The 27,513-nt window shown below is 42.5% G+C and overlaps 1 protein-coding gene across 2 annotated transcripts in view; it reads left to right on the top strand.

The window, feature by feature from the left end:
* NOP14 (NOP14 nucleolar protein) overlaps window positions 1-27,513 on the top strand; it is a 166,661-nt gene that overhangs the window by 12,123 nt on the left and 127,025 nt on the right. The window contains exons 1-3 of one of the 2 annotated variants that reach the window (XM_033950440.1): window positions 12,611-13,002; window positions 18,178-18,312; window positions 23,664-23,805. In XM_033950440.1, coding sequence (XP_033806331.1) covers window positions 12,829-13,002; window positions 18,178-18,312; window positions 23,664-23,805 — 451 coding nt within the window. In that variant the 5' untranslated portion in view covers window positions 12,611-12,828. Of the gene's footprint in view, window positions 1-12,610; window positions 13,003-18,177; window positions 18,313-23,663; window positions 23,806-27,513 lie in introns of those variants that run through there. The other variant, XM_033950448.1, reaches the window with a different exon arrangement.

Here is a 27,513-nt window from a genome sequence, read left to right on the forward strand (position 1 = left end):
GTTAAAGCTCTTATTTGATGAGAATCCTGAAGCTAAATTTTACGGCAAATTTGAGCTGAAGTTCAAGAAAGGAAAGAATTAAGAAAACCCATTGAAAACCTGGGATTTGTCAAGCTTTGTGGAAATAAAGGAGTGTATATACCACTTCTTTCTGAAAAAAAATACTTTTGGGAAAGTGTTACAAATTGGGTTTCAAATAAAATTGTCCTGTGTCTGTTGTTCCAACCCAGACAATCAGTCTGCCTTCAACAGTGATTGTTGCCTATGTACTCGCAAATGTTAACAAAGGCAAAGTACCTGTACATGCAGGGCCGGATTTTCCTATAGGCTAACTAGGCTTCAGCCTAGGGCCTCAAAGATCCGTGTCACATTTTTTATAAACAATATGTTTCATTTAACATATAAACAACATGTTTCATTTAACATATTGATATATATCACAGTAATGATTTATTTTATTATCTCTCATGTAATTTACAAACTTAAAAATGGGAGGTGAAAGGGCCTCATAAGTGGAATAACCTAGGGCTTCTTTTCATCTAAATCCGGCCCTGTGTACATATGCTTAATTCTGGAAGGAATACTGTTCCTCTTTTACCACAAGCTAGAGTGGCAGAGATTATTAGTCCAGAAGAAATTACATTTCCAAAAAGCCTTTGACAAGGTGCCCCATGAACGCCTACTCCAGAAACTGAAGAATCATGGGGTGGAAGGAGACGTACATAGATGGATCGGAAACTGGTTGGCGGGTAGGAAACAGAGGGTAGGAGTGAAGGGCCACTACTCAGACTGGAGGAGGGTCATGAGTGGTGTCCCACAGGGCTCGGTGCTTGGGCCGCTGCTATTTAATATATTTATAAATGATCTAGAAACAGGGACGAAGTGTGAGATAATAAAATTTGCGGACGACACAAAACTATTTAGTGGAGCTCGGACTAAAGAGGACTGCGAAGAATTGCAAAGGGACCTGAACAAACTAGGGGAATGGGCGACGAGATGGCAGATGAAGTTCAACATTGAGAAATGTAAGATATTACATGTGGAGAGCAGAAACTCAAGGTACAACTATACAATGGGAGGGATGTTATTGAGAGTACCTAAGATAGGGACTTGGGGGTAATGGTGGACATGACAATGAAGCCGACGGCACAGTGCGCAGCGGCCACAAAGAGAGTGAATAGAATGCTAAGTATAATCAAGAAGGGTATTACTACCAGAACGAAAGAAGTTATCCTGCCGTTGTATCGGGTGATGGTGCGTCCGCATCTGGAGTACTGCGTCCAATATTGGTCGCCGTACCTTAAGAAGGATATGGCGTTACTCGAGAGGGTTCAGAGGAGAGCGACACGTCTGATAAAAGGGATGGAAAACCTCTCATACGCTGAGAGATTGGAGAAACTGGGACTCTTTTCCCTGGAGAAGAGGAGACTTAGAGGGGATATGATAGAGACTTACAAGATCATGAAGGGCATAGAGAGAGTAGAGAGGGACAGATTCTTCAAACTTTCAAAAAAATAAGAGAACAAGAGGGCATTCGGAAAAGTTGAAAGGGGACAGATTCAGAACGAATGCTAGGAAGTTTTTCTTTACCAAAGTGTGGTGGACACCTGGAAGGCACTTCCAGAGGGCGTAATAGGGCAGAGTACGGTACTGGGGTTCAAGAAAGGATTGGACAATTTCTTGCTGGAAAAAGGAATACAGGGGTATAGATAGAGGATTACTGCACAGGTCCTGGTCCTGTTGGGCCGCCGCGTGAGCAGACTGCTGGGCACGATGGACCTCAGGTCTGACCCAGTGGAGGCATTGCTTATGTTCTTATGTTCTTATGCCAGTTTAAAACTGATGCAGCAGAAGAACATCACATATGTGTGGTTAATGCTGAACTTAACCCTGATCATCAACCTGATCCATTAAAGTTGAGTGGGATGGCTTAACTGAAGGGCAGACACAGTCTCTAAAAGGCTTAGAGGGGCATAATCGAAAGGGACGTCTAAGTCTGTTTTCGTCTAAGTCACAAGTCGTCCAAAGTAAAAAAAAAAAGCCTAGGACACATTTTCGAAAAATATGTCCAAAATTTTTTTTTGTTTCGAAAATCGTCCTGCCGATCTGATCGTCCAAGTCACTAAAGCGTCCATCTTTATACCACATTTTCGTCTAACTTTTCGTTCAAGTCAAAAACACCTAGAACAAGCCCTGTTGGACGTGGGAGGGGTCTGCAAAGTGATGGATTGAACACCCAGACATGCCACCTAAATAGTGGGGTACCTTACAGGGCACTGCTGTGAACTTCACAAAAAGGGTGCCATGTCTTTTCCTCACTACAGCTACCTTATAGGTCATGGTGAGCCCCCCAAACCACTTCCAGAATCCCCTAGACCCACTTATCTACTACCCTAATACCCTTATGGCTGCAGGAGCCACTTATATGCCAGTACAAAAGGGCTTTGGAGGTGTATAGGGAACTGCACATGTTTAAGTATCAATGCAGTGATTACAGGGGCTTATGGGCATGGGTCCTCCTCTCCATGGGTCCCTAACCTACTCCCAAGACAGCTTAAGCCGCCTCTGTGCTGGATGACTAGGCTTTCCTATGCCAGGCTGCCAGGTGATGATGGTCTGGAGGCTGAATTTTAAAGGTGTGATTAATATTTTTAGGGGGGTGTCGGAGATCACTGGGGTAGTGTGTGGGGTCTGTTTTATGTGTTTGCAGTGTTTATCTGGTGACTTTAGGTGGGTTTTTGTGACTTAGACCATGTTTTACATGGTCTAAGTCACAACATCCAAGTTCCGTCAATCCTGGGCTATATAACTTTCGGTTATACATGCTGTACAACTAAGTCTAAGCCAGCCCACATCCCGCCCAACTCCCACACTCGACACTCCTCCCGAAATGCCCCGTTTAGCTTTGGTCATTCAGCGGTGAAGGGACACGTATCATGTACCTTGTAGTTTTCCTTATGCTATGTTTGAAGCTGTAAATCCAGACCCTGTTTGTTTTTCCTTCTCTGAAATACTGCAAGGCCATTTTATGTTTGAGAAGATGTGTGTTCTTATCTTGTTGTGAAGTGAATTCAATTGTTTTCATAATCGTATTTGCAAGAAGCTTTAGATAAAGAAAAAGGCTCTGGTGACCAAAGCACCTTTAAACTTTGGCCTTTAGATAGAAAGATGTTTGTTATTTCTTTAAAGTTTCATGTGACCTGTGTCCATATATGGTTTGCATTTACATCACGACATTGACTCATGTAAAATGATATAAAAAGGGTTACAGAACATTCAATAAACTGGACATGTTTGGGAAATAGTTTCTTGTCTCTAAGATATTGTCCCCAGATGCATCTGTCTTGCTAATGACAGAGAGAGAGTGTGGGGCAGTAATTGGGACCTAATTCTTTTCAGTTGGGGGCCCGCCCGGGAGGGACAGATGACATCACCAATATTTTGTGAGTATTTCTGAATTTTTTCTGTTCTCTAATACTCACTGGTATTGGCGTCCTGTTCCCACCCTTTATTTTAAGTTCAAGCTTTGGGTTCTATTACGGAGTTTTTAGGGAAAAATCTTGGGGTACTTTTGGGAAGCGCCCCTCGTGAATATAAGCAGCTGCCATTCTTTCGGGAAGAATGAAATTATTTATAGAACCCCCTGCCCACTCTGTCATTTGTGAGGTTAAAAATTTTATAGAGTATAAGATTTTATTGTCTCTTATTACTGTACTTCGCTTATAAGGTAAGGTAAGCGAATATTTTTGCATTGTTATATTGTTTTTGTAATGAGTCATAAAGGCACTTAGGATTCTCCCCCTCATAGACAGATGAGACTTGTAAGGCTTATGTTGCCAGTGTGTGTGACACTCTCCCTTCAGCCTACATCTTTCTGTGTCACCAATCCTTTCCCGTATACGTTTGCACTGTTTATATGTTTAACACTGAGGTTTTGCGTTTGCCGCTTCGAGCTGTTGGTTGAAAGTTATACCGCTGCTCGACTCTGTGGCTAGTCATGGATGGTCCAAGAGTGTCTGACCTTGACCAAATCCTTATTTTCTGAAGAAGTCTGATATAATATATTTCCGGGCGAAACGGAGATCTTCCGTCTTATTGGATATTGGATTTATTGGATTATATCTATTGAGCGGGCTGGGTTGTGAAGTTCGACCCAAGCTAAGTATTTTTTCAGTATTATAATCAACAATCACTTAAGCAATAAGCACTGAAAAAATTTGTCTTTAGTTATATCAGTCAAAATTGTTCACTTGAATAGTTTCTCTGAGAGAACATTTGATCAATGATAGTCTGCACAGAAGTCCCTCCCTATGATTTGCTCTGAGGTTTGACTGCAGACACTTGAGATCTGTTCTCTTTACATAATGAACTTTGACTGTCTGTACTCTTAAACAAAGTAAGCCTGACTATTTGTGATTTAGTGTGTTTTACACAACAACTGTAGAGACTGTGTTAACACTGAGGTAGGACATGCTGTTATGTGGAATGAATTGCAAGTGGTGTTTGAATCAGTCTAAGATCTTTCCCTCACAGCTTGTACACAAGAACTGTTTCTTGTCTTCCTTTCGAACATACAATAGTTTGATCCTGACTCATTTTGTGCGTTTCTTCTACGGCTGCTTCCTTTGTGTTCTGTGCTGGCAAAATTTTGTTTTGTTTTGTTTTTAGAAGATTAGCAAGTTGTAAATTTTCTCTGTGCTTATTTGGATACCTAGTTACTGACCTTACGGAATGCGATTTTGGTTTTCTCTTTCTGACTGAAAGCCATATTTTTCTATTTGACAGTTTGAATTATATAAAGTACAAATGCACTTTTGATTGCCAGACTTTTGACTGTTGTTCTTTGCTTTCATTATCAGGGTCCGTGCATGAATGCTTTTGCCCCTCCCCCTAGACTTCCCGGTTTGGGCTTCCACTGACAATGTTGTAAGCAGTACGGTGAGAATCATGATTCCACTGATTGTCACTTTTCTTTCCTCCGGTATTATCAAAACCACCATCTCTTCTTATTTTTGTTGTCAAAGCTGATGGCACCCCCCGCTTCGTCCCAGACTTTAGGGCTGTTAATGTTTTGGTAATTCTCATTGCACCCATTGTCCCTGATGTTCCTTTCTTCCTCTCCTCCATTCCACTGGCAGCCAATGGTTTTTTTTTTCTGTCATTGTCCTAAAGAATGTTTTTTTTCAGTCCCTGTTGATGAGGCTTCTCAGCCCCTTTTTGCCTTCACCTTTAAGCAACAGTATACCTGGTGTGGAATGCCCCAGGGCTATGTTGACTCCCCTGTGTTCTCCATTGTCCTCCGGGCTATTCTACAGCCATGGACTGCCCCTCATGGTTCTGTCCTCATCCTGTACCTTTTTTTGTGTTCCATAATTCAGGAGACCTGTCAGGTTGATAGTTTGCACCTTTTACAATGGTTGTCTATGTGTGGTCACAAGGTGTCACGAAATAAACTGCAATGGTGTAAATCTGAAGTGAAATACCTGGGTTTTGTCCTGTCTCATGGTCAGAGGAAAATCTGCACTTCCTGCATTGCTGCTGTTCTGGGTCTGCCCCGCCCAGCTACCAAGAAAGACATGCTTATATGATTGGTTCCTGCTGCCAATGGATCTCTGATTGTTCCTTCTATGACCAGATTCTGAGACAGACCCTGGGTTCTGAAATGACTGATCTTATCAGATGGACTCATGAAATGTTGGACATTTGAAATGTGCTTTGGTTTCTAGCCCAGGCCTGGGTCTTCCTGATTATGACCATATGTTTCATCTCTTTGTTCGGGACCATTGTAACACCATGAAGGGAGAAAATGGCGGTAAGTTACGCTCTGTTGCCTTTTTTTCTTTAGTCACTCCTGTTCAAGTTCATGGCATGCTTGCCTGCTTGAGAGCCCTGGCTGCATGTGCTATGGTGGTAGAGATGGTTACTCCTCTGACCCTTGGTCACCCCACTACCCTTCACACTTTTCACGATGTCCAAGCCCTTCTTTTAAATGGGCTTCTGGGTCTCAAGGGTGAACAGGATTCCCTTCTTCCCTTTTTTTCACAGCTTCAGTCCTTTGTTACCCCCCTCTGAACTTGATGCCTGGTGTTTGGCAGGTGCCCAAAGCCGCCCTTTTGGACGGACTTTGGTGCAAAGAGGGGAAACCCTGGATACCAGCTGCTAGCTATCCCTTATTCATTGCCCAATTTCATGGTATTGGTTATCGCAGTGCTCGCTCGACATTTTAACTTCTTGCTAGTGATATTTTCATTCTTGACCTTTTGCTCCTTGATACAGATATATATAGCTCGATAGCTACAGCTGGCACGTTTGTGAATTGAAAAGAAATTGGAAAACACAATTCCTTTCTATTGTTTTAGCTGAAATTAGGATGTTGCTAATTTAAAATGTTTTTTTCTTTTTCTTAGCAGTAGTTCGGATATATACATAGCCATCCCAGATCAGTTTTGGCACAGATATTTCTAATGTTTCCCAAGGGTCCTCTTTATCACTGCAGAGATAGAGACGCTCCAAAAAGACATTAGCTTTATGCCTTTTTCCGAATATGAGATGGTTATGATATACATTAGCTTTATGCCTTTTTCCGAATATGAGATGGTTATGATATACATTATTGTTTATCTCTGTTTTGGTTTTTTTATATCAATGTGTTTATTTGCAGAGTTAAATTCAGCCCTGCACACTTGACAGATGGTATAATAGTTTCACGCTTAAAACTTTATGTTTTGTCTGTGTCATGTCTACTTGCTTTAGTTTAGTGGGTACCCCAGGATACATAGTAACATAGTAGATGACGGCAGATAAAGACCCGAATGGTCCATCCAGTCTGCCCAACCTGATTCAACCCAAATTTTTTTTTTTTTTTTTTTTAATTTTTCTTCTTAGCTACTTCTGGGCAAGAATCCAAAGCTCCACCCGGTACTGTGCTTGGGTTCCAACTGCCAAAATCTCTGTTAAGACTTACTCCAGCCCATCTACACCCTCCCAGCCATTGAAGCCCTCCCCTGCCCATCCTCCACCAAACGGCCATACACAGACACAGACCGTGCAAGTCTGCCCAGTAACTGGCCTAGTTCAATATTTAATATTATTTTCTGATTCTAAATCTTCTGTGTTCATCCCACGCTTCTTTGAACTCAGTCACAGTTTTACTCTCCACCACCTCTCTCGGGAGCGCATTCCAGGCATCCACTACCCTCTCTGTAAAGTAGAATTTTCTAACATTGCCCCTGAATCTACCACCCCTCAACCTCAAATTATGTCCTCTAGAGCTCTTTTTCCACTTCTTACTAGCCTAACTGCGCAATGTTCTTTTTCTTATAGCTTTCATGTTCTAAATGTAGTTTAGTTAGGGGTTATATGTTTAAGAAAAAGTTTTACTTTATACAGCGTTTATTTCGTGGTGCTCCCTACATATGATCCATTCAGTATACATTTCTGAATACATTCAGTACATCAGTATGGTCTCTCTAAAAGTGCCATAATAGTTATATGCAGCACGCAAAAACATATCTTTTTGGATTGTTCAATTAAGAACCTTAAGTAACTGAATATTGTCTCTCTTTTGCCATAGCTATACCAAATAAAAGTATTGGTATTATCACATGTTGCCACATTCAGTACAGGCAACATGGTGTCTCTCTTGTTTTCTATCTCTTATTTGGATCACACTGGAGTACAGCTGCTGAATGATATTTGGACTCTTTTAAGCCGGTGTATCTCTTTCTGTATGCATAGACATCTGGCTGCTCTCCCTTTGAGATTCTCACGGGATGACCTTTCCCCGCCCCATGGGTAGACAAACCCTCAATAGTTGAGAGTAGTGATCTTCCCTTGATACAGGAGGAATACGTCCGAAAGCTCATTGAAATATTAGGGCTTGTTCAAAGAAACGTGTCTTGCACTTCTCCTTTCTCTCCACAGATTCCTACCCATTTTTTCCAGCCTGGTGACAAAGTTATCGTCCAGAAGCTTTTCAAGGATCGGAAGCAGACGGATTTCCCCTTTGGCTTTCCCACTACTGCGATCGCTGTGACCAGGACCGCTGTACTCACTGAGGAGTCTCCTGTTTGGATCCATGCAAGTCGCTTGAAGAGGGTTAACCTAAAACCCCAGAAGCAAGTCTTCCCTGCGCAGATTTCACCTCCTCCAGTGGAACAACATGATGATCTCATTGCAGCATTCTACCAACTTTATCATTCTCTTACTGGCAACGCTGCTGCTAGATTTTCTTCATGTATGGATCACTTCTAACTGGGTCTACAGGGATGATGTGTCCTGGGTCCACGACACTTTCTGCCCATACCCATCTGTAAATGACACTCCTGCTGTAAACAGCACCCCAGGCACCTCTTTGCAAACACGACGTCAAGCTGGACTCCCTTCCAAGGGCTGCCCTTCAATTGGAATCCAGAAAGACAGACAGTATACTACCCTTTGGTATACTTCCAGCAGTGTGCAAGTGGTCACCTTCACTTTTGAGTATTGTGACATTGTGGACTGTTCATCAATTGATATCCCAAGGCTGTGGCATTGGTCCTCAGAGATTCCTAAAACTAAAGACATATGTGTATATATGTGTTACTGACTCACGTTGGGGGAATAAGTGTGCATTCTGGGGAGCGGTAGGGTGGAATATTGATACTGACTGGGCTTATAAACCAGAAAGTACTCTGAAAAAAAGTGGACCAAAATGGTAAATCACTGCTTATTCATAGGACCCTTCGTAAGGTTGGAAACTGTTATAGGAAAAGTGTTCCTGCACAAATTATTAAGCTTTCTCTTACTATTGACAACCCTAGACCTACTGATGAAGGTATGTACATTATGGGCATGTGGTTTAAGCTATCCGACCCATCAGTTTTCTTACGGGATCTATCTACCTCCTCTAATTTTACCTATCCCCTTTGTGCACTGTGGCGTTCTAAATACCTTTTGTTGCCTGGACAGAAAAAGCTTGACATTGCCGTTACCATCTATAAGGGTAATTACACATGTCATGTTTCTAATCTGACACAGGGTAGTTTTGATCCGCATGTATACATAGATGTTATAGGGGTCCCAAGAGGGGTCCCAGATGAATTTAAGGCCCAAGATCAGGTTAAGGCTGAGATTGAGTCCCTCATTCCCTTTCTTACTATTAATAAGAATGTTGATTGGATTAATTAAATTTATTATAATCAGCAACGCTTTGTGAACTACTCTAGGGACGCCTTGCAAGGTATTGCTGATCAATTAGGCCCCACTTCTCAGATGGTTTTCAAAATCGTATGGCCCTGGATATGATTCTAGCTGAGAAGAGGGGTGTCTGTAAAATTCTTCCCAGTACTTTATTGTGTTGCACTTTTATTCCTGACAATACGGGTCCTACAGGAAAGGTTACTATGGCCATTAAAAAATTAGAAGACCTCTCTGCTGATCTCAAACGTAACTCTGGTTTATCTAATTCTTGGGATCAGTACTTTAGTTGAATGCAGGGTTGGGTAAAAGACCTTTTTATTGTTATAATCTCTATTATTATCTGCACTCTTGTCTCTTATGTAATTTTTCGACTGCTCATGCACTGTGTTATTCGTATTACAGCTCCTAAAACCTCTCCGCGAGAAACATATCTAGAGTATCTCTCCCTCCAAGCTCATGCTGTGCATTTATGACGTCATTTTCATGACGTAAGAGGGGATTGAAGGGACACGTATCATGTACCTTGTAGTTTTCCTTATGCTATGTTTGAAGCTGTAAATCCAGACCCTGTTTGTTTTTCCTTCTCTGAAATACTGCAAGGCCATTTTATGTTTGAGAAGATATGTGTTCTTATCTTGTTGTGAAGTGAATTCAATTGTTTTCATAATCGTATTTGCAAGAAGCTTTAGATAAAGAAAAAGGCTCTGGTGACCAAAGCACCTTTAAACTTTGGCCTTTAGATAGAAAGATGTTTGTTATTTCTTTAAAGTTTCATGTGACCTGTGTCCATATATGGTTTGCATTTACGTCATATGCTGACAACATTGACTCATGTAAAATGATATTAAAAGGGTTACAGAACATTCAATAAACTGGACATGTTTGGGAGATAGTTTCTTGTCTCTAAGATATTGTCCCCAGATGCATCTGTCTTGCTAATGACAGAGAGAGAGTGTGGGGCAGTAATTGGGACCTAATCCTTTTCAAGCGGCATTATGAAGGCCTAGGTCATTTAGAAATACGTCCAAAACCCGTTTTTATTATTGGCACTTGGATGTATTTGGGAAATGTTCGTCCAAGTGCTGACTTAGGTCGATTTTTGGATGTTTTTCTCTTTCGATTATGAGCCCCTTACTGAACAAGTACCAGTCAGTATTTTCTGTTTCTGACACAGATATTGGCTCCTCTAATGTTATCCAACATGGGATTGATACTGGAAATGCACATCCTATTAAACAATCCTACAGGAGGGTTTGTCCACATATTTTCCAAAAATTTAAGAGTCATATCCAAGATCTAGATTCTCAGGGAATCTTCAGGAAGAGTATGAGCCCTTGGACTTCACTGGCTGTGGTGATTCATAAGAAAGATGGAGGTGTGAGGTTCTGTTGTGATTACCGAAAATTAAACACCATCACGATTAAAGATGCGTACCCTCTTCTCAGAATAGAAGAAAGCTTGCATGTTTTGGGAAAAGCCAATTTGTTTTCATCTCTTGACTCAACCTCAGGGTACTTCCAATTGGCTTGAAGGAAGAAGATATCCCCCCAAAACTTTATGAATGGACATGCATGTCTTTCAGCTTATGTAATGCATCAGCAAGTTTCAAAACACTCATGCAGACTGTTTTTAGTGATTCAGTATTTGAAATCCTGCTATTATATTTGGATAATATATTGATATTCCTGACAGATTTGATCAGCATCTTGAGCTGGAAACTGTGTTTCAGAAATTAAAGGAGAATAGAGGTAGGAGAGTCCTGGGCCTTCAAGCTCTCTCATTGGTGAGGGATGGTGGGCCCTGTTTCACACTTTTGAGAAGTTTCTTCACCTGGATCTCTGTGACAGGTTTGAACTCTTCCATTGTGTCTCCCATTTCCCCTGTCTCTTTCTCTATTAATATGTTGTTATTTAGGCCATTGCCTTTTTGTAGCTTAATTATTTTCTCTGTGAAGAAGTTGCTGAATTCTTTACTGGTTAGGGAACAATTTTTGGTGATTTCTTTCTGGGGGGGAGGAGGTTCCCCCCAAAAAAAAACATATGCTACTTGGTATAGTGTGTTTGTGGAGTTTCTGGCTTCAAGGATCTTTTTTGAGTGGAATGATTTCTTTTCTTTTTGATGTAAATTCTGTTGACTCTAAGTTGGGTTTTCTGGCATCTTCATCTTCGTCTGATTTCCTCAATTTCCTTTCAAGTTTTCTTTTCTTTCTTTTTAACTTAATGATTTCATCTGAAGTCTCTAATAAGTATTGGCTTCAGCAAATAAAGCCACCTAGGGAATATCACCATATGAATGAGGCCAATTCTCCCCATCAGTGAGAGTGGGACATCCCTCTAACTGTTCAATTGTTTCTGCATATTATTCAACATCCATGGGATATTAAGGGATTGGGACTTGTATACTATCTTTCTGTAGTTTTACATACAGGTACTTTAAGCATTTTCCCTATCCATAGGGTTACCAGATTTTTTCAAAGGAAAATTTGGACCCATGGCCATGCCCTCAGGCCCGCCCAGTTCCACCCATGTCTTGACCCATCCTGCCCTCAGACCTATCCCCCTTAACCTGTTTGTGCGTCAGGACATCATTGCGTTGTATCCACGTGTTTGCAGATGCTGTCCCATCGGAAGCTTTTCAAAACCGGGACAAAGTGCTGAGTTTTGAAAAACTGTCCAGGGAAATCCGTACATCTAGTATCCCTATCTGCATCAGTGAGCTCACAATCTTTCTAATGTAGCTGGGGCAGAAGAGGATTAGATGACTTGTCTAGGGTTTGAACCCACAAACACTCAGAGTGCTGAGGCTGTAGTTCTTTTTTTTTTTAAATATCTTTATTCATTTTGCTGAGGCTGTAGTTCTAACCACTATGCCACTCTCCTCACAGTATATAAGGAAGTCAAATCAGATGTTTGTTGTATCCTCAGACACAGTATTTTTATTTATCTTGTTTGTATTTTTTGTAATGATCTGTATTAAGCCTAAGCGGTATATTAAATTTAATAAATACGTTGAATTCAGTAGCATAGCCAGATTATTTTTGTTGGGGGTGGTAGGAGCTTATATTGGATTTCCTATGGTAGCATTATGCTTATTCCAATCAGTTTTTGTACAAGTGTTGCTTGATTTGTCTTTATTTGAAGTAAAAAAAAATAAAAATTAAAGAACAAATAAAAAATATATTGGCATCAGAGGACGGGGATAGGACGGTTGCTACGACCGACCCTGCTGTGTGACTTGTCCAAGGTGAACCGAGGTCCCCAGATTTTCGTCAGATGAAGACCAATTGATTCTACTAGAACACGACATAGGCAAGGGGAAAATAGGGCTGTGCCTTTAAATCCAAAAGAAGTTAGCTCCCTTTGAACAGGGAGTAGTGGCGGGGGAGAGTGTAAGAAACCGGAACTAGCTTTTGTTTCCGCCGCAGGTAATGCGAGCAAAGGATGATGGGATATTGGCGGTTGGTCGCTGGCGCTGTGGTCGTGAGCGTGCTTGTTTTGCCAGTTTCATGATCCACGTGTCTGCTGGATTTTTTTTAAAGACGGTTTTCGTTAGGCGGCGCCTCCAGCGGTTCGGGGAGGAGAGGTTTTCACCCTTCTGCCTCTATCGCCTTTCCTTTTCCATTGAGGCCTACGGAGTCTGTTGTTGGCCATGGGGCGTCCGCAGGGTAGCCGGAGGCGAGGTGTCGGCACTGGCATCCCGGCCGATGTCAGGGGCAACCCGTTTGAGGTGAAGGTGAACCGGCAGAAGTTTAATGTTCTCGGCAAGAAAAGAAAGCACGAGGTGGGACTGCCCGGGGTGTCTCGCTCCCGAGCTGTCAAGAAGGTACGTGCGAGGGCTTGGCAGAAGTTGAATTATCTTTAAACTCGAGTACACTTGGGGCACATATAAGAGGTAGGAATAAAGGGGCTTGACTCTTGGTTATATCAGTGTTTACTAATCTAATTCTGAAAGTATATCTAACCAGACCTTTTTTTAATTTAAATAATTTGAAAAGTAATCGGGAGATATTCAAGAGTACAGTATATGAACGTATCACAGAGCATCATATTCATACAACTGTAGAAAACATCAGAAGTATATTATAATAGCAAGCCAATTTATATTAATAAAAAAATTAAAGTCTAGCATTTGTCTTCAGATAGTTATTGGTACGAATATTTTATAGTCTGAACACCCTAAACGAGAGTTTCACAACTTCTTCAAGCCCCTAAGTCTTAACAAATATCAACCCAGTACTCCTGCCAAGACTCTGCCCCTGACCCACCCAGGCTCCGCCCCTGACCCCACCTCCATAATAATAGTACTATACTTCTTCCTCCGCATCCGCAGTTTGAGTATCTGCGAATTCAATTATTCACAATTTATTTTTTTTTTTATTATTTTTTAAAATTAAAGCTGTATTCCGGACCTTTTCCTCCTCCATCCCGCTTTCCCCGGAATCCCTTAAGCCTTACCTGGTGGCCTAGCGGGTTTTTGGGGCAGGAGCGATCTTCCTACGCTCCTGCCCCGTGCAGATCACTCATAGGAAATGGCTGCTGTGAGCTCCTGTCATAGTCTTGAGAGACTACTGGAGCCATTTCCTATGAGTGATCTGCACGGGGCAGGAGCATAGGAAAATCGCTCCTGCCCTGAAAACCCGCTAGACCACCAGGTAAGGCTTAAGGGATTCTGGGGGAAAGTGGGAGGGAGGCAGGGAAGGTCCAGAAGGCAGCTTTAATTCCGGGGGAAAGCAGGGGGTGGGTCAGAACTGGCCTGAATATTATTTGCTTTTTTTTTTATATTTGAGGGCCGGCTCTGCCCCTAACCCTTGTGAATATTGAGGGAGAAGTGTAATTGTAAAACAATATCTTCCATCCATTTTTCATACTTACCACAAAATCTTATTAATACATAACGGAAACCACAAAATTAAAAAAACACAAAGCACACTGTACGCAGAGAAAATGTTAAATTATCATTTATGTTCATTTTTTCAAAGAGGTCAAAGCAGATAACTTTAAAATATGCAATGTCACCTCAGTAACACCTATAGAAAAATAGACAAATATAGTGAAAAATATAAACAGCAGATATAAATTCTCAAACCTGATACATTTCAATCACTAAATTGAAAATAAATAATTTTTCCTACCTTTGTTGTCTGGTGATTTCATGAGTCTCTGGTTGCACTTCTGACTGTGCATCCAATATTTATTTACCATATTTTTTGCTCCATGGACTAAAGTTGAGGGGGGACAAGTCCAGGACAAATATCAGGAAGTTCTGCTTCACGCAGTGGGTGGTGGATACCTGGAATGCCCTCCCGGGGGAGGTTGTAGCGGAATCCACCATTCTAGGATTTAAAAGCAAACTAGATGCACATCTCCTTACGAGAGGCATAGAGGGATACGGGTGACTAAAATTACACCAGGGTACACCTGGCTAGGCCTCCATGTGTGCGGATCACCGGACTTGATGGACCTAAGGTCTGATCCAGTGATGGCAGTTCTTATGTTCACCACTCTCAGCAACAAAGGAGATTTAGCCTCAGTCATCCCAGATACAGAAAAGATCAAAGTATGATGAATCATCTAAAGAATACCCGGGTGCCCAGCCTTCACCACGAGTATCCATCATAAGAACATAAGAATTGCTAGAAATTGAAACAATTTGAAAACTTCAATAGATGTTTGAACCTCCGTTTCTTAAATTTTCTTTAAATTCCAGTCTTCTTACCTTTAGATTTACTGAAAAGATATTTAATTGAAAATTTAGAGGTTTCTTCAAATTGTATTCCTCCAATAAATAAAATTTATTACCTACCGAATAAGAAGACGCCTGGAAGAGAAGAAGGTGAAAATGAGATTGAAAGAGAGAAAAGAGGAAAGATTAATGTGATAGATTTTGCAAATGTGACCGCTCTACTTGAACAAACAATAACGACTGATACAGATAGAGCAACGCTCTTAGTATCATTTGTTTTTGAGCAAAATGTAAATATGATCATGAAACTGTACTTTAAAAACTCTCAAAAACTATTCGGAGGACAGAAAATATGGATATACCCTGATGTTGCTAAGAATACACAAGAACGGAGAAAATAATTTCTTTCTATGCGTCAACAGACTATAAATATGGGAGCAAAGTTTCTTTTGGCATACCCCTGTAAATGTTTGGTCAGTTAAATATACTTTTTTTTCTCCTAATCATTTGAAGGAATTTCTAGATGTTAAGAAGATCATCAAGGATTGAAGGACAATGATTGTAAAAGGCGCTTGAAAAATAAGCCTATAGGTTTAAATTAATGCCTCTTAATTTTCTCTCATAATTTATTTTTGCTTGCTCACCCCACATTATGGTGGTCTAAGAAGGGGATAATCCGTATGATTGCATAATGACGTATTTTAATCTGTTGGTTGTTTTCCTCCCTGTGTTTGATGGAACAAGATGTATTCTTGTGAAATTTGAATGTATAATTAAAAAATAAATTAAAAAAAACAAAACAAAACATAAGAATTGCTGCTGCTGGGTCAGACCAGTGGTCCATCGTTCCCAGCAGTCCGCTCCCGCCGCGGCCCTTAGGTCAAAACCAGCAACCAAGCCACGTGAGAGTAGCCAAAGAGACCCCCTAGATCTCTACTCACAATAAGTGTACAGAACAGTAATACAAAATAAATACTAATGGAAGTCCAAGGTAAAAAAGATCCCAAGTCAAATTGTCCATTTTGAGTGCCCACTTAGAGGCAGCCAAACAGTGCGGCTAGAAAATGCAAAGCACAAGAAGCCAATCCTGCAATAACAAGGCAGCCAAAGCAATGGTCAAGCAGGAAATCCAAGCAGAAGCTACCGTATCAGAATCCAGCCCAGAGAAGAGCAGCTACAGCAAAGATGCAAGCCAGGTGTGCGCCTTGTCAACAGAGTGAAAGTCCGCCAGCTGCCCTCAAGGTTCACCTTCAGTTGAGCTGGATAGAGAAGCATGAAGCGCATCTTGCGTTAAACTAAACTAAACCTTAGGTTTGTATACCGCGCCATCTCCGCGAGCGCAGAGCTCGGCACGGTTTACAGAGTTAAGAGGAAAGGAACTACAATGAGGGATAAAGGAGAGGGACTAAGAGGAAAGAGAGGGACAGAATACTGGAGGATGAGGTGATTAGATTTTTGCAAAGAGCCAAGTTTTCAAGTGTTTGCGGAAGGATTGGAAGGAGCTTGAGTTTCTGAGTGGGGATGGGAGGTTGTTCCAGAGTTCTGTGGTTCTAAAGAGAAGAGATGTTCCAAGTTTTCCTGCACGGGATATACCTTTTATAGAGGGGAGTGATAGTTTCAGTTTTTAGGAGGGTCTGGTGGAGTGTGGAAACTTCATGATAGGGCCGGTGATGATCAGACAGTGCCTGGGAGTAATCCTGGAAGATCCGAATGGATAAATTTTCATAATGAAGATCCACACGTTTCATCTTAGAGCGATGTAAAATCTTCACTTTCTGCTTGTAGCTGTGAAACTTCGTGATGACTGGTCAAGGCCTAACTCCCCCTTCACGCCTCCGACCCAAGCGTTGAGCACTTTCAATCCAGTATGGTCTATCATCCACGGGTGAAGGAATATGTTCAGTTAATCAGTCCTCCAAGACCAATGGAAGCTGGGCATTTAACAGAGTCTCCGGAAATCCCAGAAAGCGAAGATTGTCTCACCGCAATCTATTTTCCAGTTCATCGATCTTTTCCATGGCATCTCGCACCTGTTTCTGCAGTTTCAGAAGCTTGAGATAAGTCCTTCAGGTCCAAGATCTGCACCTCCAGCTCACTGGTGCGTTTAGCAATATCAGAACATACTCCATGGAGAGAGGTGAGTTGTTCCATGAGTAATTGAAAACTATAGTCCAAAGTTCCCACTACTGCTGCAATAATTTCATTTTTTAAAGTAAACGAAGAACTATCCAACTTTTGAGGGGAGTTAGGCCCCATCTTCTGTGACCTTTATGTACGCAGATTTGTTCTTTTTAGAGAGTCTAGATGCCATAAAGCTGGAGATTTGAGGATATATTTGTCCATAGAGTGAAAGCACACACTTCTGGGGTGATAAAATAGAGCAAAAACGAAAAGGATGAAGAATGATTGGGGATTCTGGGCAGTGCCAGGCCGACATGTCTTGCTCTGCTCAAGGCATCACGAGGTCTCCGCATCAAGAGATCTTTAAGGTAAAGACAGATTATAGTACTTTTCTAAGCTAGATATGAAAAATCTGAGAAGAGATGCCATGAAAGGAGGAAAATAGAAACTGATGGGAGAGAGAAGTTATGGCTCCTTGCTGAAACACAAGTATAGTACTTTGCAAAATAGTTTATGGTTAAACTGTTTTCCAACAGGTCAAAGTGGTATAAAATAATGTAAAAAAACTCCATTAAATGATACAAAAGGTCCAATTAACTATGACAAGTCATCTTCAAGTAATACAATATACATTGTAGTTGGTTCAGTCAACTCAGATAATTTGTCCTTAACCATAAAATATATAATGAGATACACGTTCAACAGTCACATTTGACAAATTTATTACAGGAAAGTCTTTGTGACTTATCAAATACACAGATTGTCAAAAGCCAGCTTAAAGAGAAGTCTTCACACCAGATTTAAACTTAAGAAATAATTCAGCATGAATCAAAGATGGAAGGTTTGTTGAAAGTAGCCAGTGCCACAAAAAAGAAGTTGGTATAAGTAGATACATATTCCCATTTATTTTCACATTTTGCTGTTGAATGCATTTTGAATTGTTTTTTTTTTTTTAAAGTACGTGTTGTGTCACTGATCTACACAACATATTTTTTTTTAAAATATTTTCAACAGCACCTATCTTCAGGGGGTTTTGTGAAACATAAGAGAATTGAGATTGGAGGCCCACTTTAAGTATACTATTTGCCAATTTAGCCTTGTGTTGTGATTAGATTGCAGTAACCCTCGTGAGTTATTAATAAATTCAAGTTATACATTTGTAATTGTGGTCTCTGGTCTTTTCTTGTTTTTCAGCGTGCAGCAACATTACTGAAAGAATATCAACAAAGGGGAAAATCAAGCGTTTTCGTTGATAAACGCTTTGGTGAATATGATACCAAAATAAGTCCAGAAGAAAAAATGATGAAAAGATTTGCATTGGAGCGACAGGTAAGATAAAATACATGCAAAATAGAAATGCAGTTGCCTCAGACTCGGCTTTACTTTCTCTGAAGACATTAGTATTAGTAAACCAGATCTAGAAAGTGTCAATATATTATTCTGCTGTTATGTAAAATTTTAAGATTGACTATGAGGCTTATGCCACTGGGTTCAACTGAATACAAGATTAGCATTCATTCTAGTAATGAACAATGAAGGCAGAGTTATATGTATAAAAGGACTATTTTAAGACTGTCCTTATGGAAGATTGAGTTATTTAATATACTCATAAATAAGCACCACCACTTTTTTTCAGTGTAAATTTTTATTGAATTTTTCAGTAATATATACCAATACAAAAGAAGACAATTACAGCAATAACCAACATAAAATGGGCAATATAAAGCCATCTGCGTTGTTTCTTCACGGAGGCTTTAAAGAAGAGAACATAGTAACATAACATAGTAGATGACGGCAGATAAAGACACAAATGGTCCATCCAGTCTGCCCAACCTGATTCAATTTAAATTTTTAAATTTTTTCTTCTTAGCTATTTCTAGGCAAGAATCCAAAGCTCTACCCGGTACAAATAAAAGAAGAACTAAACATCTCCCCCCTCCCCTCTAGCATCAAGAATTGAAGAGAATACTAAGGGCTCTGTGAGACAAACCATCCCATATAGGCAACCAAATTTCTTTATATATAGTATATACTGTCTCCATAGTCTAGGTGTACCTTGTTTAGCATCCAAATATTTCATTTGTAACAGTATAAACATTTTGTTTCTCCATAAGGTGAAAGTGGGAGTTTCATAGATTGTCTCCACTGTAAAAGAAACTAATAAAGAAACCTTGTACAACAATATATCCCCCCCATACAAGCCCAAGGACGTACTTGAGAAAACAACTGGATATCTGCCCTCAGAAGGATCCGTTTATGCAATACAGTTTGTAAATCCAATAAAGGACCGAAAAGTTTGTATCTTCTCACAGGACCAGATCATATGGAGCAGACCAGCAGGAGTATAATGACATTTAGGACACTGAGTGTGAGAAGCAAAACCAGAAAGATAAGCACAATAAAGTGATACATATAAGTGAAGGAGGAATTTCCTGTAAAGCATCTGAACGAGTCAAGTTCTTGAGATGTTTCATAAGAAGATGCAAGCCATCTCCCGTAATTCGCTCCAGTGATGGAAGATATCTGTTCCAGACCTCTGCTAAGGCAACATAATCCCAAGGAGTACTGAAACTGCCCAGGCTAACCTGGTAAAAAAAATAAGCTGGCTTTAGTTTGCTGAGACAAAGTGAGGGTTTCCTGAACCATATTAGCCATGTCCTCATTCAAAGTACTGTATTAGAATCCAAAGAGTGAATATAATGGGAGATCTGGTGATAAAGAGCCAATCCTGCTCCTGCAAGTTGCAGATCCTGAAATGACAACATAGTACCATGGTCAGACACCAGGTCCCGCACATAGCAAAGACTCTTCTCCTGCCACCTCTTTAAATAGAGTTTATTTTGCATAAGGGTCAAAATCCTGATTGCCCCAAAAAGGGAGCAAAATTGTAGAATATGATGGCAAATGCATACATTTACGCAACACTGCCAGCATTGTCTCATAGATTTCCACAAAGGATGTCCTTGAGTAGGAAAGAGCTTGTAAAGCTTCCGAGCATGCAAATAATATAGCAAATGCATCTGAGACAGTAGCTGCTGCTCAAGATATAGAGGAATATAAAATTGAGTGTCCTTTATCCAGGCCATAAGATGCCTCATTAAGCAAGCGATGTTGTACCTCCGTAGATCAGGGAGAACCAGTCCTCCCCATCCCACATGCAAAGGCAGTTGCATGAGCGTTATATAGGGCTTTTTATTATACCGGAGGAACTTTCTTAAGCTCTTGTAAAAGGTTGCCTGATCCTTATTAGTCACATACATTGGGAAGGTCTTCATCACATATACCCATTTTGGAAACAATACCATTTTAAGCAAAGCTATACGACCCCTTAAGGTCAGTGGTAGTCTGGTCCATAGAGACAATATCCTGTGATTTCCTTAACAAGGCATAGAAATTTTCATGGTATGCTTTTGTAACATTATTAGTAATATAAACCCCAAAATGTTTAAGTATAGATGTAACTTTCCTAAGAGGGAAAGCACCACCATTTAAAGTATTCTGGTAATGGCCAGAGAATCAGGATCTTGAAATAGATCAGTGAGGAATTAATTTTGCTTCTGTGCAAGAGTCTCGCTTAGCAGTTCTCTGGGATTCTTTTACATGGGGTTGTTGGAGTCCTTTTCCACTGCTACTCTGGCTAGTACCAGTTTTTCTAGCATCCCCTCTAAGCATTTGGAGTCTTCTCCTGTCAACTTCTATAGGAGTCTCGTACTACAGAAAGGCAGTATATCAAATCTATAGTCATTACTGCTGCTGCCCTACCTTTTCCCATGCCAGAAGGGATTCCATGGCAGCTCTGTGCTCAAATGTTGCTGTGTTCTGTACCTACCAGGGGTAGAACAGGGTGTGGCAATGCTTGAGTGCTGGTCTGTTTTTAAAGGCTCTGTACTGGTGCGGTGTCCCTTTGGAGCTTTTTCTGGGAATAGGAAAGGAAGGGGGGAGATGCTGGATGCAGGACAGGGGTAGGGAAGGGAAGATGATACTCTCCTGCTGCCCTAAATCCTTGTCTTCATTCCCAGTCTTTCTCAATTAACTAGGAAACTGAGGGTCTTTGGTATAGAACAAATCTTATCTATCGGGGTTCAGTTAAGTAAGCTAATTTGAAAATTCTGTTATGATTTTAACTGCTATGTGGTGTGAGTCTGAAAGTATTCCCCTTTATTATAATACTGTAGCTATTTAAGCAGTTACTTTCTGTTTTAGGGCTCAATTTTAGAAGAATTTCAGGATTTGCTCATGTTTTTCTTGGTTGGCTGGTATGAGGCCCTGAAGTGCACAGTGCCCTCCTCCCTTCACCCTCACTAATCCATTTTACCTTTGATATTTTTCAGCGTTTAAATAGAAGTTTCATTTTATTGTGTTCCTTTGATAATGTGGAAATGGTTTTGCAAGTTTATACTAGGGCTGTACCGAATATTTATATTCGATTTGGCCCCAAATACATGATTTGGATTCGGCTAAATAGTGGTTTAAATTTGAATATGAATAAGCCGAGGTTCTACTGTGCTAAATCCTACTGAAATACACTTGATCTCTGATATCATGTTACATTTTTTATTTGGTATGGTAAAGCTCCATGCTTACTTTTTGGTATTTGTATTTGGTACAGATCTAGTTTATGCCAATTATACTGTTTCTTTGTTACCCAATATTTCAAATGGCTTTTAAGAGTTTGTTCGGAAAATGTTAACTGCTTAAATTCCATTTTCTTAGCGTCAGCTCACTGTTCTGCACAAATGGGTTATCCCTTCTTACCAGTAGATGGCGGTAAAGAAAAGACTGAGGCCCCGATGCTCAAAAGATTTCCATGGCAGTAAGAGTCATTAAAGCACTCTTACTGGCATGGAAAGCTGTCCTTCCGATGCACAAAAGGGTTCTCTGTGGAGACTACCCATCATCATAGTAGCCTCCGAGAATCTTATGCTAATGCATTACAAGGAGCTCACTACTATTATAATGAGCAATCTGTGTTGTGCGCAGCAAGGAAGCACAACATTTCCCGTGCAAACTAAGCAGGGAAAGTAAGGCTATATGACAGTTCAGACCTGCAAAATAATCCCCTTTTGCCTGCCCAAGAAAAAAAGAAGACCCCTGATTCCTCCCACCCAGAGCTGTCCAAGCCCTCCCCCCCCCCCCAGTCCCTTTCCCACTGTGCCTCCCAACAGCAAAAATATACCTGGTCTTGTGGGATGTAAGGGCCCGGTATACCTTGTACCTTTTGGTAGAAAAGTTCGGCAATGGGGATGCCCACTTCCTCCTACCTTGGGCCTGCCCGAAACTTCTGAGCCATCAGCCGCTGCTCTCCTCACTGGGCAGAGGGGGAGAATGGCGGCTGCAGATAGGCAAAAGGAGCTGTGCCTAGTGATTGCTCTTCTGAGCAGGTGCCAGGCATAGTTCCTCCCCCTTTTACTGGTGCTGCTCGACGAATAGCATGCATATAATTTGCATGCTGTTATTCTGAGCATCACCAGCTAAACAAAAATCGCTTCCACCATGGTATTTTTTACTGTTGTATCAGAACTTTGTGCATCTGGCCCAGAGATTGTGAGCCCCTAAGGAGAGAAAAAAGTACCTGCATATAGTATATGTTAACCGCTTTGATTTGTACCCACAGACAGGCAGTATATCAAGTCAATGACCCTTTATCCTCCTTGACCATTTACCAGTGATATCACTGGATAAGCTATGGTGCCCCCTGGAAGATTCCAGTATTTTTCTCTACGTTCAGTAGGTAGTACAATGCTATTCATTGCCTCTCTATCCTTGGTCTAGCTCCCTGTTTTGCTGGTCACAATCACACAGCGTGGTTGATCCTAAGGGCAGCTCCTAGGTTTATGGATTTGTTCCATGCCTAGTCGATCACAGAGCTTGGCTCTGCAGCTCCCAGTTTGCACTTGATAGTACTATTGGCCATGGCTTCAGGCTCTGGAATCTTGCTCGGGGGTGTGGTCCCCATTCCCCCACCCCTGTTGGGATGGACACCCCTAGGCTTTCTTGCAACTCCAGGTTTCATCTTTTTTTAAAGCCTGTTAGCTCTTCCTTGTGTTAGAGAACAGAGCTTATTTTTGCTGCTACTGCAGTTTGAAGAGCGTTGTAAAAGATAGCAGCACAGAGCTTAATTGCGGGGGGGGGGGAGGGGGGATCCCTTTTACAGATGACTGAAGGTCTTCCCCCAGGAAAACCTAGCCTGCCTGGTCTTTGGACCAAGGGAATTCCTGTCCCTCCCCGACTCTTGGCAGGGCCCCCTTGTCATCAATGCATCTGGATGAGATAGCACCCTCCCCCCATTCCCCCCCAAAAGTGCAAAACCTCCTTTTATTTCTGATTCATAACTAGGTTGGCTTTTCCCTGGTATATACAGGGTAGCGAATGCCACTATGTGGTGTTTTAATGGCTTGCTGCTCATTGTGGTTTCAGTGGTTGACAGTGCATGGGTACATTATGAAGGGATCTTCTGCTTGGGCAGATGCATACTGGAATCTTTGGGGGCCACTCCATCTTATCCCGTGATGTCATTGATAGAATTCAGTCTTTTTTTTCTACCTCCAGCTGCTGGTAAGAAGCAATAACCCATTTGTGCAGAACTGTTTTGCTGACTAAAGAAAAGAAAATTATCAATTAAGACATAATTTCTCCATTTTTTTCTTACCTTTTCATGTGATTTTGTTTGTCAACCCTAGCGTAATATGGACAAGAAAAGTATCTATAATCTTAATGAAGATGAGGAATTAACCCATTATGGTCAATCGCTGGCAGATATTGAAAAACTTAATGACATAGTTGACAGTGATAGTGACACCGAGGAAAGAGGTGCTCTGTCAGGTGAGTTACAGCTTTATTCTAAGACTTATTTTTTATATTGGCCTTCCTAAATATGTTGAATACTGTGGGTTTATTATCTCCTGATGATCAGCCCCAATCCTTATATTAGTGATTAGAAGGGGCAGCAGTTCAGCTCAAGTTTGTTTTCTTATACTTTGTTTTTGTGTTTTCATTTTGTGCATTTACTACCCTCTGAGCATGCGCGGATGTCGATGTGATGATGTCACACACATGCATTTGACCTCATTAGTTGACTACGTTCATGCTTGGAGGCCCTCTAGATGGGGTCCCAAGTTTAGTGTGCTGCAGTGAAAAAAGATTGCAGTATACTGGGCTAAAGTAGCTATCAGCCTGTAGATCTGAGAGGAATTTTATTGCTCCTTCCTCTATGACCAAATCTTTTACAAACCACAATCCATGTGCATGCCATCTCTTCAAATAAAATTTTGTAGCATCAGGGTCCTTATTTTTAATACCGCACAATGGAAGTAATACTGTCAAATGCGGGGATACTTCCATACGTTTACACAACCAGTACCAACATTGTCGCATTGATTTCAATAAAGGATGTTGTCATGTAGGAAAGATCTTGTAAGGCTTACTGGCATGCAGGTAATACAAGTGAATGGGCTGCATTAATTGCTATTCAAGGTGTTAAGGGGGTATAATAGGTTTCCTTTATACAGTCAACTAAAAGTCTCATTAAGCAGGCAACATTATATTTACTCATATCAGGCAGGCACAATCCCTCACTCCTCAGTCCATACTTTTTTTTTTTTTAATTCTTTATTCATTTTATCTCTTACATCAATTGCATAAATAATTGACATATTGAATTGTATACATCACTTGAATTTCTTATTTCAACTTTAAGTTTCAAATTTTTATTAATATTTGATAAATCGCTTATTCAGTTAACTAAGCGATGTACATCTTTAAAAAAAAACAACATAGATTGTGAGAACTAACGGGGTAATACACATCTTATAACTCTAGGACAGACATGAAGCGTGGGGATAGCGGGGGGAAGTTACAATTTTTAGTTCAAGAGAGAGAACAAAAAAAGGGAAAAACAAGAGGGAAGATAGCAAAAAGTTTCATGTGGTAAGTCTCATTATTAGATCTTGAACGCGTCCTTAAAAATAAGTTTTAACGTTTTTTTAAATGAAGTTATGTGTTATCCCAGGACAAGCAGGCATGATATTCTCACATGTGGGTGACGTCATCTACGGAGCCCCGATGCGGACAGCTTTTTCAAGCAAACTTGATTGAAGATTTAAAGTTTGCTCTGCTGCTCCACGCATGCGTGCCTTCCTGCTCCACTAGAGGGCGCATCTCCCCCTCATGGTCTCCAGTTCAAATTTTTCCGCTGAGCCTAGAAGTCGTTTTTTTCCAGGCTCTGCCACCAACTGCCTTCTAGCACCGCGATTTTCTTTTTTGTTTTGCCTTCGATTAAGTCGCTGTGCGCAAAATTTTTTTCTTTTTCTTTCCTGTTCCTGCTTCGTTTCGCGACCCGGTGGCTTCCGGGCCGCCGTGGCCGCGTGGCTATTCGAGCCGCAGCCAGTTTCTTTTTCTATGTCCCGGCCTCAGACCGGCTTTAAAAAGTGCACCCGGTGCGAGCGGCTTCTTTCCATCACAGACCCGCATCGCCGGTGCATCCTCTGCCTGGGGGCCGCCCATCCAACCGACTCCTGCCCCCAGTGCGCTACTTTTCAGAACTGGGTCCTCCGTCGAAGAAAAGCCCGCATGGCGGACCTTTTCACCGCCGACCAACCCACTACCTCGGCCTCGAGGTCGGCCCCGGCCTTGACCTCGACCCCGAATGCCTCGGCATCGCCTCGAGACTCGACCCCGAAGCCCTCGGGACAGCAAAAAGCCTCGGCCCCGGGTAAGTCTCATCTTCCTTCTTCAGGTTCCGCACCAGCGAAGAAGCCAGCCTTGGGGACACCGGCGACGCATGGTGGAAACGCCATGCTTTCAGCCCCGGCGAAGCCTGCCAAGCCTTCGGGCCATGCCTCCACCACACGGGAATACTCTGACACGAGGTCGCCCCCGGTGGAGTGCACCGAGGCATTGGACATGCCCTCGATGCTGTCCGTGCCCGTTTTCCAGGACCTGCTCCGGGCGATGATCTCGTCGGAGCTGTCCGCTGCACTGGCCCATCTACAACCGGCTCCGACCTTGACCTCGCGTGCGCCGGACCAGCCTGAGCCTCGCGTCGAGCCTCCTCGGGGCAAAGTGCGCCAGCTTCGCCGCATTCCATCCTCCTCGGATTCCTCGCCGAGGCGCCTGAGACGCTCTCCCTCCACGGACCGCCGTGGGGCAAAGCGCCGCGCTAAGACAACCGAAACCTCGAACCGCCGTACCTCTAAGAAGGCCTGGGGTTCTCCCACACTACGAGGCCGTTCACCGACGCCCCGTACAGGACCGCTGAAGGTGACCGAGTTATCACTCTCCAACCCTCACATCCTCCTAACTCCCCCTCGGACCGGGGCTCCGAGCCGAGGTCCCAGGCTTTCGCCGAGGGAGTCCAGGTCGAGGTCACAGATTCGACATCGATCGGTACCCCGTACCCCGGCATCGTCTCCAAGGGGCTCCTCGAGACGACATAGGTCCTCGACCCCGGAACACTGCCACAGTGTTTCCCCGGTCTCGGAGCGCGGGTCAGAGCATGAACCTCAATACTCGAGGGAAGCCTCCCCGTCCTTCTCCGCCCGACAGAGGTCTCGTTCACCGTCCCCACACGGGGCCCCGGGAACGTCTCGCCCCTCCTTCACTCGCTTTGTCCAGGACATGGGCCATGCTCTGGACTTAGACCTCCAGTCCGACTCAAGATACTCTAAAGAGTACCTGGCGGAACTAGATTTACCGTCACCGCCCAGAGAGTCCCTCCGCTTACCTCCCAATCCGGTACTCCAACAGGCTTTCTTCTGGAATCTGGAGACCCCCTATATGGTAACAGCTGTCCCCTCCAAAATGGAGTCCAAATACCGTACAGTACCATACCCCGGATTTGAGCAACCACAGCTCTCTCACCAGTCGCTGTTGGTAGAATCTTCCCTGAAAAAGGCTCATCCCTCCCGGGTCTCAGCGGCGGCCCCCCCGGGTCGAGAGGGTCGGACCCTTGACAAGTTCGGCAGAAGACTATACCAGAACTCTATGATGGCCTCTAGGGTACAAAGTTGCACTTTCACCTTCACGTCCTACTTGAAAAACCTCATTGGACTGTTGAGAGCCTTTGCGACCGACCTGCCGGCCTCACGCCAAGGAGCCTTTAACCTGCTCCTAGAGGTTTTCTCCAACCTACGCCTCCAACTATTCCACGCGGCCTGTGATGGCTTCGAACTTTCCTCCAGAGTGGCAGCCTTCACTATCGCCATGCGCCGCCTAGCCTGGTTACGCCTCGTCGACATGGACCCCAACTTACAGGACCGGTTGGCTAACCTCCCCTGCGTGGGCAAAGAACTTTTCGATGAAACTATCGAGGCAGCTACGAAACGCCTTTCAGAGCATGAACGCTCGTTTGCCTCCCTCGTTCAGCAAAAGCCTAAACCGCCTACGTCTAGGCCGTTCAGGGCCCCTCCACGCCGTTACCCTCAAAAATCCACCCCTGCCTTCTCACGGCCTCCACCCCGACGCCCGCAAGCTCACCATCAGGCTCCGCCAAAGTCCCAGCCACCTGCGACCGCCAAACCATCCCCGTCCTTT

The sequence above is a fragment of the Geotrypetes seraphini genome, chromosome 1, assembly GCF_902459505.1.
Source record: "Geotrypetes seraphini chromosome 1, aGeoSer1.1, whole genome shotgun sequence".
NCBI classification, from domain to species: Eukaryota; Metazoa; Chordata; class Amphibia; order Gymnophiona; family Dermophiidae; genus Geotrypetes; species Geotrypetes seraphini.